At 52.0% G+C, this 19,897-nt stretch overlaps 1 protein-coding gene across 6 annotated transcripts in view; it reads right to left on the reverse strand.

The window, feature by feature from the left end:
* TCEANC2 (transcription elongation factor A N-terminal and central domain containing 2) overlaps window positions 1-19,897 on the reverse strand; it is a 27,715-nt gene continuing 7,818 nt past the window's right edge. For 5 of the 6 annotated variants that reach the window (XM_074265882.1, XM_074265880.1, XM_074265883.1 and 2 more), the window contains exons 3-5: window positions 18,693-18,834; window positions 9,651-9,844; window positions 1-976 (exon numbers count right to left, since the gene is read on the reverse strand). In XM_074265882.1, coding sequence (XP_074121983.1) covers window positions 788-976; window positions 9,651-9,844; window positions 18,693-18,834 — 525 coding nt within the window. In that variant the 3' untranslated portion in view covers window positions 1-787. Of the gene's footprint in view, window positions 977-9,650; window positions 9,845-17,583; window positions 17,864-18,692; window positions 18,835-19,897 lie in introns of all 6 variants that reach the window. The other variant, XR_012481853.1, reaches the window with a different exon arrangement.

A 19,897-nucleotide genomic window follows, 5' to 3' on the forward strand; every position in this document is an offset into this window, starting at 1 on the left:
TGTTTTTAAACCACCTGGTTTATTGTCATATGCTTCAAAAAGGCAAACTGCATTTACATAATCACTGGAGGAGCCCTGTAGTCCAGTCATCATTTGCTGAAATAGATTTTGTTCTCAACCAACTTGTTTAGGAAGAAATTTCATTATCCGTCTCCTCTATGTCTCTGAAGTCTAATAGCCAGTCATTCAAATAAAGCGGGAGGTTTGGCCGCTTACGGCCACACGCTCATTAGAGGCCCCAGCATGGGGGCCTCTTGGAGGGAGAGCTGAGACGTTCAGATAAGTGTGATCAGGGAAGAGGGGCTTACCCCCGGGGTACAGTGAAGGGGAGATGGACGGGCAAGTTCTGAGAGCGCCAGGGCTATCTAAACGCTGGGGGCCGTCACCAAGCCCTGGCAGTAATTGAGTTTCAGTTACCTGCGGGGTGGCGGGCCGAGGGAGAGGCACTATTGGCCCAACGGCAGAAAGGAGTCCAGAGGCCTCCTTGGCAAGCCCACAATAAGCCCATCAGCCTCCTGGCCTACTTTTGTGATCATAAACATGGCGCTTCGAGGGCCCCGGCGCGCCATTGATGCTTTTAGACAGTGGCACTTGTTACGGATAATGATGCTGGGGCCCATCCCCTGTTGTTCTCCGTGCCCTCCTTCTGAATGGAACGGCACTTGGAGAAGGCTGATGGCGGCTGGGTCTCCCCCTCACCCAAATTCAAAGAGGCCTTTGAAAAGGGGAAGGCGGCCAGCGTTTGGTGGGCCCGGGGCCACTCCCCGGGGCCGGACGACTCCGAAGGTCACTTTTTGTAAGTCTGCACCAGCGTGTTGACCGGGAGCGAGCAGCTCTTGACCTGAGCGCGGATTTCAGCTCGGTGCTTTAATGTAAAGACCAGGGCTCTCACTGTCCGCCGATACGGGCCATTAATGAGACGGGAGCAGAGATGAAAAGCTTCACGCTCAATATTTTCAACCAGTGGGTGATCCATCTAAAAAAAACATAGCAAAATTATCAAATGAGGACCTTCCGTTTCATAAGGATTAAAAGCGGTAGAGACTAGAGCTCCGGGGCTCAGAGGCCTTCATTAATCAAGTTAAATTCAAGGAAATCTACTTCCTGTCACAAGAGAAACAGGTAGAGCAAATTAATTCCACCCTGGCAATTAAGGAACAAGGCCATGTGCTATGTGACAGAGACCTCATTCACAACCCCAGCTGGGTGGTAATATTTGCCATTATAACAGGAAACTTGCCTGAACTAAGTAACTGGTCCTGAGGCCTGTTACTCTGCAGCTCCGGAAACTACAAAGGAGAAGATGAAATTGGGAGAGCACCCTGGATTCTAATCAGGATATAAGGGGGAATTGGGCCACAGGACCTGGGGGGAGGGAGGGGATGAAGTGAAATACATCACGGTTGATCTGGGAGGCTTGGGGGGTGCAGACCCCCCCCCCCAAAAAAAATCTCAGAGCTCACCCAGTCTAACTAGGCCCCAACTGAGAATCCCCTCCCCAACAGCCCCAAGGGGTCGGCCAGTCTTTGCCGAATGACCTCCAGGAGGACCCTAACAATAATCACGTCTCTAGTGTTCTCAAATTTGCCAAGTGATTCCTCACAAGAAGCCTGAGTGGGAGATACTGCAGGGGTATCACTGCGACATTTCAGGTGAGGAAAGTGAAGATCAAGAGTAACCTGCCAAGGGGCCAGAATTTGGTCACTTCTCAGTGCGGCCTTCTCTTCCGACTGGGCAGCCTCCAGGCTGGCTCCCCTGCACGGATTCTCTCCCTCCCTCCCTCCAGGCCTCCCTTTGTTAGAAGGTAAACCTGTGGAGGGCAGGGCCTGGCTTTCTTGCTTCATTCTGTATCCCGGGGCTCAGCACAGGGCCTGGCTCATACTAAGCTTTTATCTGCAAGCTCTATCATCCAGCCAGCTGTCTGTCTGTCTAATCCCTAGGATACCAAACAAACAAAGACAGTACTTAGCCTAGAGAAATATATGTCTGTGTTATAATACATATAATCAAATGGGGGAGGTGACATGTATGCAGCCTGAACTCGATAGAGGGAAGACATTAGGGAGGAGGGAGGTTGGGATGGGATCTGATCTGGAGGAAGCCAGAAGGCTGGGATGAATCCCAGATACTGGAGACAGTCTGTGAAAACACCGGAGTCAGGAGGTAGGGCGTCACGGCCCCTCCTATCTTCTCCCTCCCTCTGTCCCTCCATCTCTCTCTCTCTTTCTCTCCCCCCTCCCTCTTTTCTGTCTCTCTGTGCCCCCTCTTGTACTCTTCCTCTCCCTTTTTCTTTCATTGATCTATCCATCCATCCATCCATCCATCCATCCATCCATCCATCCATCTGTTGAACTGAACCAATCGCTCCTGACCTCAGCAGTCCTTCCAGGACTTCATGCAGACTTTCCCCTCTATTTTGTTTGGGGGTGGGGGACAAGCAGAGCTGCTTTTCATTCTGTCAGGCCACAATCTGTCTTCCTATCCAGTCTCCCCATTGCCTCGAGTTCTGCCCTCAGGGTGGGAGCACCCCCCACTTTGCCCCCCTAGAAGATATTCAGGCAGAACAGGGAATGGAGCCTATTTTGTACACCGAAATAAACTGCTGGGATGTTAATTTTTTTTAGATAAACATGATTTACTAGTTAATATTTTATGGAGGAAATCAGCTGTATTCCCACTGCAAGGAACACCTGAGTTTTGGAAGATTCTGCTCTGCAAGTTTATACAAATAAGAAGTTTCTGGTCCTAAAACTCAGTCTGCTTTGGAAACATTGGGTCTATTTGTTACCAGCGCAGGGCAGAATCCCAACACGCCAAGCACTGCTCAGTCAATGCCCCATCTCTTCCCAACCCCTCCAGAAGCTGGCGTAACTGGGGCGGAGAAGGCTGAGGGCTCGGATATGGCCTGTCTGGCACAAGCCAGCATGGCCCCTGGATGGTCTGACCTCAGGGGCTCTGTGGCCACCCCAGAGCTGGCTTCTGGGAGCACGCTCCTTGCCTGTGAGTCTCGTTAGGTCTGGACAAACAATTCTCCAGAGATGATGAGGATAATGCAGACCTAGGCCAGACCAGACTGTCCCCAACCCCCCTGTTGTGACATCGCCAAGGGCAGTCCCAGTCTTATAAGAGGGCAGGGGAAGGGCAGCGCAGGGCCCGTCACTCATGCAGCAGCAGTCACCAGAAGTTCATATTCACAGGTTCGAGGACCAGAAAGAAATTCAGTGACCATCCAAAAGGCCTGAGCTCAAGTCCTGGTGGACACTTAGGTGTCCTAGCACGACCTCTGGCCCCAGGGACTAATGAGCCAAGTAGGCGAGCCAGATGCCAGTGTGTGCACCCATGCTGGCGTTACATAAATGTGACTCTCCTGAGACAGGAGCTCACTCTGACAGGCTCCGACCTGACCTCTATTCAGTGTCAACCGAGAGTTAAACAAAAACGTATAGGAAACATCTGGAAACTCATCACATAAATGAATTAGAAAAAATAGGCTGAGCTTTGTAAACAACAAAATCTAGATGCATAAAAATGTTCCCCACCGATCTTATGCCCCCTCCCTCCTCCAAGTGCTCAATGCTCAGCCCACTCTTCCAGTCCTTCTCCTTTACACTTCGCATGTCAACATTTCCGTCTTCCTCATTTGGATCTCTAAAAGGGCTTTGCAATTTCCCAGCACTTAGCCAATATCTGGCATACAATCAGTGCTTAGTAAATCCTTGTTCATTTACTGAAAACTTCAAGTCCACTTTTCTTTTCCTGAGGCAATTGGGGTTAAGCGACTTGCCCAGGGTCACACAGCCAGGAAATATTAAGTGTCTGAGACCAGATTTGAACTCAGGTCCTCCTGACTTCAGGGCCAATGCTCTGTCCACTATGCCACCTAGCTGCCCCAATCTCACTTTTCTTTCTCCTGTTTAATCTCTAGCCTGACTCATTGTCCATTTATTCAATCTGCCACAAATACATTTACTAATGGGCAAGCTTTATAGGTTATACATCTAATTGCATGTCACAAACTGGGCAATAGCAAGCTTTCATCCATCTGGTCTTTGCAGTGTGGAGAATCAGACTAAATACTTCTGTGTAGTTATGGCTTTTTCCCAGGAGGATCTGAAAAAGTTTTGGAGCTTGATGTAGTCAACTAGCACAAATAGGAGCATCAGGAGAATCTCCCCATTTGAGGAGACTTTCTGTCAGTCAGGATGCCAGCCCTCCCTCCAAGAGGCAGACACCTTTGATAGATATAACAGCTGTTTTATCGTTTTTAATGCTTACGATTGGAGGGTCACTTGTTTCTGTTCTGCCTTCCAGGGCATTTCAGACGATTCTCACGTGTGCAAAACTACTTGTTTTTATGTCTTTATGGCTATATTTGCTTTCAAATAAAGACTTCTGCAAAATTAACAAAAGTACGATGGGATCTCTTCAAGTCTTTATCTTCAATCAATTGTACAATGGCAAAGACATGCTCATGGTAGAACATGCTTGCTCCCTACACCAAGATCCTCTCGGATGGTCTCGATTCTTGTCTAATGACTCTTGAGAGGAGAGTCTCATAGAGACTTTGTGTAGCTGGGAGAGGAGGGATGGGGGCAAGTAGTACCAACATTGTCTTGGTCCTTAATGCTTTTAGCATTAATAATATCTCAACTTTCCCCCTGACTTTTGGTGCCTTTCCCCTTTCTCCTGCCAACATTCTCATAAATGTATCTCCAGCACGGATCTCCTCTAGATACCCTTGCCAAGTGTAGTTAGGTGGAGCAGTAGCTAGAGAGCTGGGCCTGGAGTTGGGAAGACTCATTTTCCTGAGTTCAACTCCGGCCTCAGACATTTACTGACTCTGAGCAAGTAGTTCACCTGCTTGCCTCAGTTTCTTCATCTGTAAAATGGGCTGGAGAAGGAAATGGTAAACCGCTCCAGGACCTTTACTAAGAAAACCACAAGGAGGTTACAAATAGTTGTACACAATTTAAACAACTAAATAATAACAAGCCAACTCCTTTTCTCCTGCTCTTTTGATTGGACTGTGATGGAGTCCAAGAATAATAATTCTCTACTACTTCTATCATGGCTTTACTTCTGATTCCTTGGACTTTTACCCTCCCTCCCTTGACACTCTCACTTGCACTTTTCAGCTTCCTTTACATATTGTCTTCTCCCATTAGAATATAAATTTCATAAAGTTTGTGTGTGTGTGTGTGTGTGTGTGTGTGTGTGTGTGTGTATTTCCAGCACTTAGTACATGCCTGGCATATAATTAACACTTAATAAAATATTTCAACAATCTGTCTTTGGTGGCAAAACCAGCTTGTTATTAAAAAAAAAAATCTTTGAAGATCTTTTCCATCTTTCTTCTGTTTGTAGTCATCCTTTCATTTTTTATCTTTAAATGCCCTTAGGATGATTTTTCTTTCTTTAAGTCGATTTTATCCTTTGCAGATTCTCTCTCATTTATGAAGCAATTGCTACTAATAATCATCTGGTGTCACTTTCAAAACAATTTTTTATAAATAAGTTTATATCCTAAGCCAGCATTATCTTTGGTGGCCATCTCTCTTCCCTTGGTGATGAAGTCAAGGGTTTGCAGACTTAGAAGCTTTTAAATCCCTTAATTAACTGATTTTTGTCAGTTAAATTTTTCTGTAAAATCACTTGATCGACTTCATTTCTGCTGTCCATTACCCAATTTTCATTGTCAATGGCTTCATTAAATAGTTTGGAATTGTATGCTGTGTTTTTCTTATTCTTTTTCTTCCTAGTTACTAATTCTAAATTGCTCTTCTGATAGGCCAAAGATCTGAACATAGAGATATCTGACTACAAGATGACTCCTATACCAAAAGTGAGTCTTTTCTTGTTTATTAAATATAACCTCCAAGGCAATTCCAATAAACTTTGGGAAGAAACCGCCATCTACATCCAAAAAAAAAAAAAAAAAAAAATTATGGAGATTGAACACACACTATGCTCACTTCCTTTTCTGGTTTTTTTTTCCCTTGTTCTGATTTTTCTCTCCCAACATGATTCATTAAAAAGTAAATAAAATAAATAAAGTATAACCAATTTCACTTTTTTTGTAATTTTCTATTTTTGATCACCATTCTTTTCTTGACAAAAGTATTCATGATATAAAAGAGGAACACTTCTTTAGGTCCCTAAGTCTGACTTTTCTAATTCCTTCTTCCTGATTTCACATATATTTTTGGTGCCATCATCAACTTTGCACTGAAGTCACTTCACATTGATTGAATCTGAAGACTCCTATTGAGCTCTTCATCAAGGAGGTAGAAGCTGATAGAGCTTTTAGAACTCAAGATCACCTCCATGTCACAAGGAGAAAGAATTGCAGAAGCTGTTTTTTAAGATATATTAAGTATGAGAATTCGGGTTATAAAGATGAAAATATATACATCCTATGTATATAATATGAATATTATGAAAATATATACATGTTGAAAATAAAAACATGTGTCTATGTGTATGTATGTAGTTCAGTGATATAATAAGCAAGCGATCTGGGTTTTGATTCTTTGCTTAACCATTAACTCCTTGGCGGGAAGTTACCTAATATATAAAATAAGGTAGTTAGACGGGATGACCTCTAACCTCTAGGTTTCCTTTTTTGCTTGAAAACTATAAGTCTATGAAATATGGAACAACTAATACACAAAAACTTGGCTAAAATATGAAAATAAAATATGACAGTTATAAGCCAGGAGTTATGTCTATTTATGGCTAGCACTGTGCTACTGAATCAAGTTCATCAATTCCACATCCCAAATCCAACCAAATCCAGCCAAAAGAGTTTAGCTGAACTATCTATTCAAGGCTAAAGGGTGGAACCATGGAGCTAAACTGATCTCTCTCCGAGCCTTTGGCCTGCCTGCTTGCCCCAGAAATCAATTCCTCCACTGACCACACTGAACACTGAAGACCTCATCACTGCAGTTCTGTGAAACAAAGGTCATCTTTTTTAATCCCAATGTCAGCCAAGAATCATAAGGCAGCAAGTCCAAAGGAGCCCTCCGGAAGGGCACCGGGGCCGTGATTCCCAAGGAGAAGCCAGACTGGCCTGGAGAACACCCGTGGGAGGCCGCCCAGGAACCAAGGACAAGAGTCCCGAACAAGGCCGCGAGGGCACAGATGCACCAGCAGGCCTCAACAATGCCCTCTGCTCCAGCCAGGCGGTGTGTCAGCTTGGGGACACCTTACAGCAAGCAGACCCAACAGGCAGGAGGAAAAGCACAATGGCCAGAGCAGCAGACGCCCACACTCACAGTAGGCCTCGGCTAGGTGAGGTGCAGGTCCTCATTCAACTCAATGTCATTCAGCAACCATTTGTTGCTGGGCCCCAAAAGACAAAAGAGCCTCTGGCCCCCAGAACCTGGCCACAAAAATTCATAGGAGAGGCAGAGACCGCAGCAGAGGCTTTGAGCTTCCAGCTAATAATCCTGTTCTTCTGACACCCCCTCCTCGATGGGACCTTCCCTCCTGTTAGTCCAGCTGGTGGTCCAGCTCCAACAGGCTCTAATTCTGACTTCTCCCAAAGCAGATTTCCCATCACTCACGACCTGTGGAACCTGCTTATGAGGCCAGTCAAGTTAAGGGTGCCGCGTGTGGCTCTGGAACAAAGCAGAGCTGGCAGGCCCATGGGGAGACTGTCCCTCTGACCCTGGTCTCATTAGCACCATTCGCTAACCAGCCACGCTGTTTCTTAACGCTGACGACACAGGCTTGCTTTTAGAACCACGTCTTTTTTTTTTTTTTTTTTTTTTTTTTAAATGATCACAGGAGAGAGGTGGGAAGGCGAGTGGATAATGAGGAAGGGGAAGTAGAAGAATGATAAGAGAATGACCCAGCAGGAGACTTTCACATGAGGAAAGATCTATTAGATACAAGAGAATAAAGAAGCAAAAATAAAGGAAGAGAAAGCCAGGGCCAGAAGATGGGCCTTCTATTTCATCTCTTCCACAATCCTGAGAACAAGGAAGCAGTCCCTCACATGGAAGAGGAACAAATTTATTAATAAGGGGCGTACTTTTTTGGGCACATGTATATTAACCTGTGGCAATCCCAGCAACAGGACGCTGCCGGGATGAGCAATGCAGAGAGGCGGCAGCGAGGATACTAGACCAACCAAAGGAGCAAAGCTTTGCGGTCCTTGGGCTGACAACTGATCCCAGGGGGTGCTCCTGCCTGATTAATGACTGTTACAGAGATCTGGCTCTGATCTAAATGGATTCCACACCGGTTACAGAGCCGGATGCAGAACTGGAAGGATCACAGATTCCCGCCAATGTAGAAACACCGCACATGAGACTAGACTGTCTAAGCCGGTTAGCGTCACACTCAAGTGTTGGGCCTGTATTCCATGACATATGATAGCAATGAAAATACGATCAAATGTTCTTTAGTGCCTAAAGAAACAGCTTGAGTCTGTTTTCTCCTCACCAAGGATCAGCCTAAGATTCAGCCTTTTAATTTTTTTTTTTTTTTTTTTAACTTGGGCTTTGGAAACTAACCCGTTCAGTTCTACTGAATATGATCTTTTTCCCTGATTAAACGGGAAAGTGTGAACGACTGTATCACTTTTTTAACTTTGCTTTGTAACACTTGAGTGCCGAGTACTTGATGTGCCATTTAAAGGATAATTAATGGATAAACTAAAAGGATAATTATTATGGAGTTTAATACAGCAGGCAAACTGCTCATTAATCCTTACAGCAAGGCTTCGTTATAATCATTTACTTAAAAAGATACCACAGGGAGCTGATATTTACCACCACATTAACTATATATTATTCACCTCTACTGTACATTTCTCTAATCAATTTTGATTTATTACAAAAATACACTTGGTTTAAAATACCAAACAAGTCTTGTCAGCTAATCGATATCCTGGAAAATTAGACAGACACCGAAGTTCGAAGTTATTTTATCTTCCTTCTGCATGTGTCCCTGTTTAAAAAGATCTTTTGCGGAGCACTTAGCCTATAATGAGTACTCCAGAGGACCACAGAACCTTCCTTGAAGAGTGTGGATGGCCAAGCCCTCAAGTCCCCGCTAGGCTCAAGGCCTTCCTGGACCACCTGTGCCCCAGACCATCCTCAGCACAACTGTATCATGGGACACCAGGTTAGTTATTGGCTACTGGTCCTCAGTACACCTTACAAATCTAGGGACAGGACTCAGTTTGGCCCAGGTGGCCTACTCTTGGACATGGTCTCCCTCCCTATTACACAACTCATGTCTAGTCCAGCATTTCCAGAATTGGGCCACGGACACTTGTGGGAAAGGGACCCCTAATTGTTGATTAAAGTAGGGAAGTCTTGGGCAGCAGGATGGAACCTCCTTGGGACCAAGGTAAAATTTACAGGCTGTTACATCTATTTTTGTACCCAAATTGCTGCCACTTAGTGATAACAAGCTTCCTATTTCACATTTGAAGTCACAAATGTGATTCTCCTGGGGAAACTCTCTGCAAACTCCAATCCACACTGTACAGGCCACCTGAACGATTCTGACGTTGGCAATGAAGCCTTTCTTGAAGGCCTGTTTCCGGATTCTGGCTGTAGATTTAGCCACCAAGTGCCAGGACCAGCTCCCAGTGAAGCAGCCTCGCGGGGGCCCAGGCCTGGCAGGGACCTTACCTCCAGTTCCAAAGCCTCCGACAGTAACTTCTGGGCATTTCTCCTGAACGCCTCAGTTTGGGGGTCGCTGCGGACTTCGATGGAGGGCTTGTCCGAATGCTGCTCGATGAACGTCCTCCACTCGGTGTAAACTTCATGGGCAAGCCTGGCCACCTCGTCATCTGAATGCCTGCGCATCTTGTTCACGGTATGACCTGGAAGAGAAGGACGGACACCTGTCAGGCTGCTCTTCTGCATCAAAGTCAATGTCAGGTCAACCTCAGAGAAGAAGCCATTCAGACATCATCGAGGCCGCCATTCTGGAAGCGCGGAGAGCGGCCAAATGTCCAGTCTCATTGGCGCAGATCGCCCTGTACCAGTTTACAAAGAGCAGTCACCCTTCTAGAGAGTCAGGCAACAGCAACAGAGACGTTCAGTGGGCTTAACGTTTCTCAGACAATTCTATGACACATTTTTACACCATTGAGTAATATCTTAATTTACCCAAGAGAAGCATGAGATCTGAAAGCTGAGAACCAGGGGCCCTTTTCCCAGTTGCCTCCTGGAGTGAAGGTCTTGTTTCCCCCCACCAGGGGTCCCAGGCACTGCACTGGGCCAGAGGAGGGTCCCCTTGAGGTTCTGCAGCCCGGAAAATCAGCCCTGGGGCTCAGAGCTTTTAGTCGGCTTCAGGGTCCTTTCCAGTTGCAGGTGAGGGAGTGCCATGACTCAGGAATTCAGGTGCAGGTGAGGGAGTGCCATGACCCAGGAGTTCAAGTGCTGGAGACCCTGGAGCCAGGATCCCAGGCCAGATGATGCTAATTCAGCAGGGAAGTCCTGGGAAGCCAGGGTGCCCAGAATGCAGTGAAAATGATGCTACAGGAACTGAGCTCAACTGTGAGCCTGATGCCCCTGCCCTCCCCAGAGAGGGAAGCAGCTCGCAGAGACTGTTGCCCACAGGTGCTACAGCTTCAAAAAAATACATTCTCCTTCGTAAAAGCTTTTCACAAAGCGGGGGCTTCATTGCTTCCTATCTGGGTGAACCTGAGCAGACCTTTTTCCAGGTACCAATCCTTGGGAAAGGGGGAGAGAATCCGGACATTTCATATCCTCAGTGATCCCCATTCCGGACTTCAAGAACTGTGTCCAGAGTTCAGGGGTCAACATCAAACTGTACATGACCTAACAGTGGCTGAGCCAGTGTCTGCCAGGAATGCTGCCTTTCTGAGAAACCTGGAACACTGGGATCCAGGAGAACTGATGTCCGGCGTCTCAGGAAGCAGGGAGGAGACGCATCGGCCGGAGACAGGAGGGGGTGCCCCTGGCTCTCTCTGCCGACAGCCGGGCTTCCCTCTGGGATTTTCCTGTCCTCCACCCATCAGGGAGCAGAATGAGCGACAATGGAGGAAGCCCAAGCACCAGGGAGCAGCCTCAGGAGGGGTGGGAGCACTGAGAGGCCCAGAGCAGGCTCCAGAGCGGAGGGCATGGCCCGTGTCGGCTCTGCCCTGGGCTTGGCTCCGGATGCCACGGACAGGAAGGACAGGAGATGTCACTCGTTCTGCTCCCTGATGGGTAGAGATGGCAGCATGCCCCACACACACGAGCAGCCGAGCAGGATCACAGAAGCGGGGCTGGCCCAGGCCTCGGAGATCCTCGCCCCACCCTCCCCTTACAAATGAGCTGAGGCTGAGCAATGTGACCACAGGCACCCAATGTCCCTCAAGGAGTAAGGTTCGAATCTGGGCCCCAATCCTCGAGCCAGCTTTTCTCTGCCTCTGGTACATGAAGGAACAATGGACCTCGGCTTTGGAGAAGAGCAGGCTTGGGGCTTTCCCCGCCCAACAAAGCAGGAGCATCTATGAAGGACTTAGGGGACTAAAGGATAATGCAGGAAGCTGGAAGCACCCCAAAGAGAGGCAGCAACCGGGGCCTGGGGCTCTGGGACCTCAGGACTCCTGAGCGCCAGCTGAGAGCCCCCAGTGACTGCATGGCTGGGTGGAGGCATGCCTATTAGGTAGTAAAGAGGAGGGTGGAATGCCCCAGGTCTCTCTTTGCAACCTTCAGGGTCTAGAACTTAGTGGGTGCTTAACAAGTGTTCGAACTGAATAATGTCCATCCATCCACAATTATTAAGCACCTGCTCTGGGCCAGGCCTTGTGCCAGCACTAGAGAAACGCCCACAGGGGCAGAAACAACCCAGCTCGCAGAAGAGAACGTTCCAGCAGAGGAGACAAGAGGCAGCTGTTGCCCATGTGCTGGGGAGCGGCCGCATCAGATGGGGGACATGCATGCAAGGGAAGACGGCTGTCCCAGAAGAAATGGTGGGCGGGTTGACTTCAGAAAAGCCAAAAACAAGCACCCTGGGGAAACAGAGGCCCAGAACCATGCGGTGAGGGCCCAGCTCGCTCAGATGTGGGCATGACCTCCTGGAGCCCTGGCCACTCCACTGAGGGCTGCGCCTGCCCCGATCCCCCTCCCCAGGGGGTCGGTTTCCTTTGGGGGCTCGGCGCTGGGTGAGCGGGGGTGAGCGGGAGCAGGACCACCAGGAAGTAGATGAGCCAAGCCCAAAATGCCTCCCCACGTACACCTGGCACCTTGTTCAATTTCTACAGGATTTTCTTTAAAAAGTACATGGACTGGCCTCAGAAGGAGGGGAGAAGACTAAGGCCGGGGTCACTGGAGAGCAGCCAAACAAGAAGAAAAACAGGCCTGAAGTTATGGCAGCGGGACACGGGACAAATGGGATGCGGCCTCCAGGCCCCGGCCTCCCAGAGAATGCCATGGAATCGCCACCCGCCCCTCTATGACCCAATCGTCCCTCAACTGTGGGCATCTGGAGGCCATTAGGAGTGGTCTTTTCTGGGGCTCTGGGAGTCCATCCGTCTTCCAGGACCCAGCAGGGAGGAGGAGAGGCTGTGGCTGATTCCCCCGAGTCTTCCCCAAACCTGCTACGCAGGCAGGCAGACAGCGCTGTGCCCATTTCACAGCTCAGGCAGGCTGAGGGCCCGGCCTGTGGGGCAGACTACTAAGGGTCAGAAGCTGAAGAAAGCGTGCTGTTCCAGAGAAGGGGCTCGCCTTTCAAACCGCCCTTGAATGGCAACACATAATTGTGTCATTCCAAGGTAGCTGCTGCCCTCCCATGATGTGGGCAAGGGCGCGTAGGGAACAAGGTCAGCAAAGGGGTGCCTCCAGGTCTGCCCACCCCCAGACAAGACTCCCTGAAGTGGGGGAGACCTCTAGCCCACGGGTGGAAACCTGCTTCTCTGTAATCCTACCCTTGGCCGCATCATCCAAACCTATCACATAACCAAGAGGCTTTCTGATTGGCCAAGACCAGACCGGGATGTGGACTAAGAAAATGAGATCCGTGGGCTGGGCTGTCCATCTGGGAGCCCCCGAAGAGTGGGTTCGGGGCTTCTGAGCAGCCAAGCAGGGTGAGGAACCTCTGGTCATCCCGTCCAAGGGGTCCCAGGCACAAGGAGCCGGAGTGAGGGGCCAGCAGCAGAGGGGGGGAGGCACAGGGACCCAGCACAGGCCCAGAGAAAGGCGGGCCCCGGGTGCAGAGACCGAGTTGCCAGCAAGGTCAGAATCTCTGGCTGTTCCTATCTATGGACTGGGTGGCCCTCTCTGGGTCAAAGGTCTCACTGTCCTCCTGGACCAAGCCTGGGAGGCTGCTCTTTCCTGGAGCCCATGGGCGAGGCAGGGGGCAGGAGGTGGGGGAGGCTCCTTGCTGCAGTTACCCAGCCCCCACCCAGACCTCAGGAACCCCGATTCCTCCGAGTCCTCGGACTCAGCGGCGAGCCAGCCCCAGCCAGGCCGGGGTGGGGAGGGACCGAGGGCAAGGCCTTGGCCAGCCCAGCAGCTTTCCAAGAGGCCGGAGTCCGGCCTGAGCTCGTGCACCTCCTTTCCTTGGAATTCCCGGCCCATCGGAGGCAGGCTGGACTCCATTCCGGAGCTAATCCAGATGCTTTTACAGAGATGCACAAGGCGGCCGACAGCAGAGCCATCCATCTCCATCAATAGGGCTCTGTGCACCCTCCCAGATCCCCCCTGTCTGGACCAGGCCGGCCCCTGCCTTCACCTATGGAGGCCGAGCGCCCCCTGGTGGCCACAGTCCGGGACAGCTGCAGAGCCAGGCTGCCTCCAGCCCAGGTCCAGGAGCCATCCTTGAATAGTCGTGGGACTGGGAGGGGGGAGGGAAGGTGACGGCAGCCCCCTGATCGGACCTCCTCAAACAAGAGGCCCGGAGAAGGCAGGAAGTCTGGGTATCAAAATGAGAGGCAGCCAGGCCCTGGGGATGGAAGACCAAAAGACAAGCATCCCTGGGGGAGATGTGGGGAGGGGGCGACACTGGGGAGCCTGGGTTAGCCCTGCCCCACTTCACAGAAGGGGAAATCGAGGCCAGAGAAAGGGACCGGCCCCAGACCCACAGCATGTGAGTGGCAGGGCGGCCCCGGCGCTCCGAACTCCTAACTGCGGACACTTTTCCCCGTGCCAACCCAGCACAACCAGTTCTGAGCCCCCCCACCCATGAGGCCCAAGGGTCGTCCCGGGGAGGCCGTGGAGGATCCAGCAGGCCCAGGGGCAGCCAGGGAAGCTCGGCCCAGGGCCCAGGCCGCCTCCGCTTGGCTCAGGAGGAAACAGGCCCTTCAGCTGGGAGCCAGCGCCACGCTGGGAAAGCCGAGGGGGCCGAGAGGCTTAGGGTGGCCCACCGAGCCTGGGAGGGGGAGGAGAAGGGGCAGGGCAAGAGGAAGGGGGCTGGGCGAGACGAGAGATGAGGGAGGGCCCAAGGGCGGCAGCCTCAAAGGGGCAGAAGTTGCGGCGTCAGATTCGGGCTTGAGGGAAAGGGAGACCTCGGACAATAAGCCAATGGAAGGCAGACTGGATTCTCTCCAGGGGCTCAGACAGCTCACGCTTAAAGCCCATCGTCCTCATTTTACGGATGTCAGAGTGCTCTGGGGGGTCAGGGCGAAGGCCCCACAAGCGGCCGTGCCCTGGGCTTGGCAGAACAACAAGCCTTTGCGGTCTGGATGATCTCAGCCCCTGGCAGAGGCGTCGCTTGGACCAGCACCAGGTGCTCGGTGCCCTCTAGTGCCCAGGGACCCGAGAGCCAGTGTTTGCAGCCACAGTCATTAATCACTTCTCCTGCCTCGCTCACCATCTCTGCTCCGCTTCAGCTAACGGACCCCAGGTGGGAACGGCTCTCCTGCACCCACCGCTAACTCAGCCCGAGACTCCCACAGGACCCCGGAACGCCTGCACTGGCCCAAGCGAGCCGGGCCCAGGGGCTCCTCCCGGCCTAGCCAGGATGATGTCATGGTCCAGCCCACTTAGGCTCCAAGCTCTCCCTACTGTAAGCCCTCCCTTACAGGGCTTCCCTGCCTGCAGCTCGTCTTCCTCACTCTGAAATAAATCAGGCAACTTCTCGGGGTCCCGACGCCCCCGCCTCCGGCCCGCTCTGCTGGCTCCAGCCATTCCCAGGTTAAAGGGCATTGGAAAATCCTGACACAATTTAAACAGTCAGTGACAAAAAAAAAAAAAAGGAGAGAATATCAAAAAAAGGGGCAGCTAGGTGGCGCAGTGGAGAGAGCACCAGCCCAGAATTCAGGAGGACCCAAGTTCAAATCTTGTCTCAGACACTTAACACTTCCTAGCTGTGTGACCCTGGGCAAGTCACTTAACCCCAGCCTCAGGGGGGGGGGGAAATTGAGAGAGAATATAAACAGTCAGTGACATGGCAAGGAAGTGCCGGAAGCAGGATCTGAGTTCGGATCCTCCTGCCTTCGCTCCCCGGGACCGCACTGCCTCCACACTGCTCCATGTCTTCTAGGAGAAGCCCTATTGGTCTGGGACACGGGGGGTGGTCCTTGCTCAGCTGGGAAGGAGCAGGTGGTTCATTCCCCAGAGTCTTCCTCATACCTCAGACAAGAAGGCAGGAAACTGCGCCTCAAGGGTGGTGGGCCAGCCACGATGGAACCGCAGGGAGGTGGTGGAGGCTGAGGACTGAGAGAAGGCCGCTGGAGAAAAGCCAGCGGGACGGCGTCTCCCAGGCCCCTGGCGGGGACTCCCAGCAGCTCTCACACCTCCGCCAAGGCTGGCCCCGACAGGCCCAGAACCACCACGCTTCCCGAGGGCTTGGAGACCGATGGCCCGCAGCTCCCAGGGAGGTTTCCTCCAGCCCACCCGGCTGCCCTGCATCTTCACCCCTCGCTCTTCCGGCTTTCTCCCACCTCATGATTCCTGCCAGGCCCTGACCCAGATGACTCCCATCACCACTGTCCTGCCACTAAGCGCCCCCTGCGGGGAGGAAGCTGGAGAAAATCTTCTCGCCGCTGGGCCCTCGCTGCAGCACGGCAGTCCTGATTCACCAAATCCCGGAGGCCATTCACCGAGCCATCATATGACGCTGTCCTGACCACCTCCCCCTCCACAGCCCTCATGCACGGGGCCCCGGTCCACCCCAGCTTCTCCTGCAGGTCACCCCTTCCCCCATCCCTGTTCTCTGCCTGCTTCCCTGTTAACTCCCAATATGTGCTCTCTGGGTCCATCGCCCCACAAGGTGCCCCCAAATCCCTGTGGGCAGCTGGACAAAGAGCCAGGCCTAGGGTTAGGAGGTCCCTGTTTGTTTCTGGCCTCATATTCTCTCAACCTGTGGGACTTGAGGCTAGTTACATAACCTCTGGCTGCCTCAGTTTCCTCAACTGTAAAATAGGGATAATAACTGCACTGCCTCTTGCAGAGTAGCAAGGGTCAATGAGGGAACCTTTGTTCCTGGCACACAGTAGGTGCTATATAAATGTCAGTTACCATTCTCGTTATTTTTTCTACCACACTTTTCCTGACCAGACTCCCAGAGGCCGGCTGTAATTGGTGCCTCGGTTCCTTCCTCTCTCTCCTTCCTCTCTGCAGGCCGGGTTCCAGTTTCCTCATTTGACCACAACGGCTCTCTCCAAAGTTACCGACGGCCTCGCGGCCACCCAACCCGAGGCCTCCACTCTGGGCTCCTTTTCCCTTCCCTGGAGGTTTTCAGACCCCTTTCTCGTGGGTCTCCTCCCACTGTCTCACAGGTGAGCACGGGCATCCCCTGGGGCTCTGGCCTGGATCTCGGCAGCTCCCATGGATTCACCATCATTTCTACGCTGATTTTTCAAACTTGACTTCTCCGGTCCTGAACTCTCTCCTACCCCAGCCCCCTCCCCACCTCAAACCCGATGTCCCCTAGACACCAAAGGGGGAAATTTCCAAACTGAACTCAGAGTTTTCCCCCAGCCCCTCTTCTCCTCCAAACCTCTCCCTTACTGCCAAAGGTACCGCTCTCCCAGTCCCTGGGGTTCCCAAACTAGGGTTCCTCCTGGACTCTTTTCTATGTCACCCCCAACAACTAAGCTCTTGCCAAGGCCCCCTTCTCTCCTGACGCTGTTCCCCCTCCCCAGCAGGCCTCCCCCCCCATACTGGGACTACTGTAATAATGGGGGAAGGGGCCTCAAGTCTGCCCATTCCAGGTCACCCCCAATGAGCTATGGCCCTGACCCCCTCCTTTGCCCACATCCCCTCAATCACCTCCAGGAACAAACACCAGATATGCTTCCTAACCCAGGCCCCTCCTACCTTTCCAGGCTTCCTATGCCTTAGGTCCCTGCCCCTTTCAACTGACCAGCCCCTGGCTGTCCTTAGCCATGAGCCTACATCTCCAGCCGCCAGGCATTTTCTCCGCCCCCTGCCGGGAACGGCTCCCTCCTCCTCTCTGCCTCCCTCCTCCTCTCTGCCTCCCAGCAGCTTCCCCAGCTTCCAGCCCCAGCTCAAATCCCGTGTTCTAGGAGAAGTCTTTCTCCAGGCTCCTCACTGTCAATGCCTTCACCCTGGGGCCGCCCCACTCAGCCGGTATATGTCCAGACGGCAGATTTGTGTGTTTTCTGTCTCATTAGATGGTGAGCAAATAGCCTGCAGTTATTTTTACCTTTCTTTGTATCTGAAGCAGTCCTGGGCACGTGGGAGGCTTTTCACAAATGCTTCTTGACTGACTGACTGATGCTCTCTGTCTTCAAGTCAAAGAATCAATAGATTTAAAGCTGGAAAACTCTACAGTTCATCAAGTACAAGCTTTGTGTTGGGCAGCAGGGCCTCAGGACTGGGCCCCATCGCCTGCTTTTCTGCTTTGATGGAGCCTTCCCAAGGCCTGGACTGTTTGGGGCCTAGTCTCCTTCTCTGGAAAATGTGGCTTTGGACTGCACTGATCACTAAAGTTGAAGGAAGGGAGCAGGAAGGGAGGGAAGAAGAAAGGGAGGAAGGAGGGAGGGAAGAAAAGAAGAAGAGAGGAAGGGAGGAAGGAAGGAAGGAAGGATTTAGTAAGCTCCTGCTATGTGCCAGGCACAGTCCTATCTCATCTTACTCTCACAACAGCCCTTGGAAGGCAGGTGCTTATTTTACAGATAAGGAAACTGAGGCAAAGGGAAGATGAGCGGCCTGGCGAGGGCCCCTCAGCTAACGTCACAGGCCTTGCGCTCTGTGCACTAGGCGTCATGCAGCTGCTCTAAATTCTGTGGCCCCAGCCCTGCTCTTGCATTCTAGAAAGATAAGGGTGACCAGGGGAGAAGGCCCGTGCAGGAGGAATGAGGGAGCAGTGGAGGCAGACTGGCAGGGCCCTGGGCTAGGCCATAAGTGAGGTGCCACTGGGGAAGTCAGGGGGTCACTCTGGGCTTGGGGGGCCCCGAGGCAGAAGAGAGTGGAGTGAGAAGAGCCGCAGAATGCTGCCCAGTTTGATTGGAATATAAACTGCAGGGAAGTTTGACGTGAAGCTGGAACAGGATCAGGAAGGCCTCAAGTGTCTGGATTGAGGCTGACAGCTTTGCCGACAGATGGGTGAAGGGCAGCGGCACCAGACCCCCCCACCCTGGGCTGACGCTCCCTTTGTGGTGCCATTCTAGATGCCACACAGGGAGAGCGTCAGGGTCCGCTCCGCGTAGGGTACCATCATGGCTGCCATATCACTGCAGATGGATCAGCACGTGACCCCCCGCTTTGGGCTGCTGACACAGACGGAGCCGCGCAGCCGTCAAGTGCACCTACCTATCTTGGTGGACCTCAGCACGTCCTTGGAGGGCAGTTTCTTCTTTAACTCGCGTAAGGCTTCCATCAGGTTTTCTTGGGGTTGCCCGGGAAGCTCTAACACTCCCTTCCACCTTCTGATGTCTTCGACAACCACCACTCTCTGGGAAAGAGAACGATCGTGAAAACGAGATTTTCCGTGGAAAGACATCTGCCTTCAGCTGAGTCGGTCCCCTAACAGCGGGCGGGTCCTCATCACCGCTCAGCAGGAAGAGGGCGGATCTGCAAGAGGGGGCACTCAGCAGGGGTTACAGGAAGCACACAGCAGGGGGTGCAGGGAGTCGGGAAGGAGAGGATGAAGTCACCAGAGCAAGTCAACCCCAAGGAAGACCCTGGGCATCTTCCCCAGGCCATCCTCTGGGCTGCAGGACTCCCCACTGAGCCAGGAGGTTTCTAAGATTCAGAGAACCACAAGCTTTCCAATCTGGAGGCCAAACCCTGGACCCAAAAGAACCCCGCTATATTCCAGCCAAGCAGGTTCTCCCCCTCTAAGTGCCTGCAGAGAGCTCTCAAAGGCCCCCAAGCCTTCGGTTCTCCAAGTCAGACATCCCCATTCCATTCACCAAGGCCCTTATTGGGGCACCCCCTCTTTAGGTTTTGCCAACAGAACAAGGCCCGAACAGAAGCAGCAGGAGCGTGACCTCCTCCCTGCAGGGGCTCTGGCTCTCTTCCCAATTCCTTGACTTTCTAAGTTGTGGGATCCCTTGGTAGGCTCACCTAGAGCATGAGGGCCACTAAAGCCCCCAGATCTTTTTCAGACAATGTGCCACCTGACCCACCTCCCCATCTTATACTTGTACAGTCAGTTCCTTACACCCGAGGCTGAGACTTTGCTTCTCTGCCCCTTGAATTTCACCACAGCCGGTCCAGGCCGGTAAGCACTCTGTCAGTAGCAGCCGTTTGCTCACTCCCTCACAGCCAGACTGCCATTTCTGCAGCGTCGCAAAGTGGCAATGAACTGAACACCCGGGATCTCGGACTGGCCTTCGAGGCGTTGGGCCCGGAAGGCTGAAAGGCCGTCCAAGGTGGAGACCTTACAGAGCAGGGAGCCGGAAACAGGAGGAAGTGGGAGCAGGGCAGCGGGCACCTGGGCATGGAGAGTCCCTGAGGATCCGCCTGAGGGCACCTGTCAATAACCTGAAAGCAGTGTTCTCCCAAGAGCAGGG

The sequence above is a fragment of the Sminthopsis crassicaudata genome, chromosome 4 (assembly GCF_048593235.1).
Source record: "Sminthopsis crassicaudata isolate SCR6 chromosome 4, ASM4859323v1, whole genome shotgun sequence".
NCBI classification, from domain to species: Eukaryota; Metazoa; Chordata; class Mammalia; order Dasyuromorphia; family Dasyuridae; genus Sminthopsis; species Sminthopsis crassicaudata.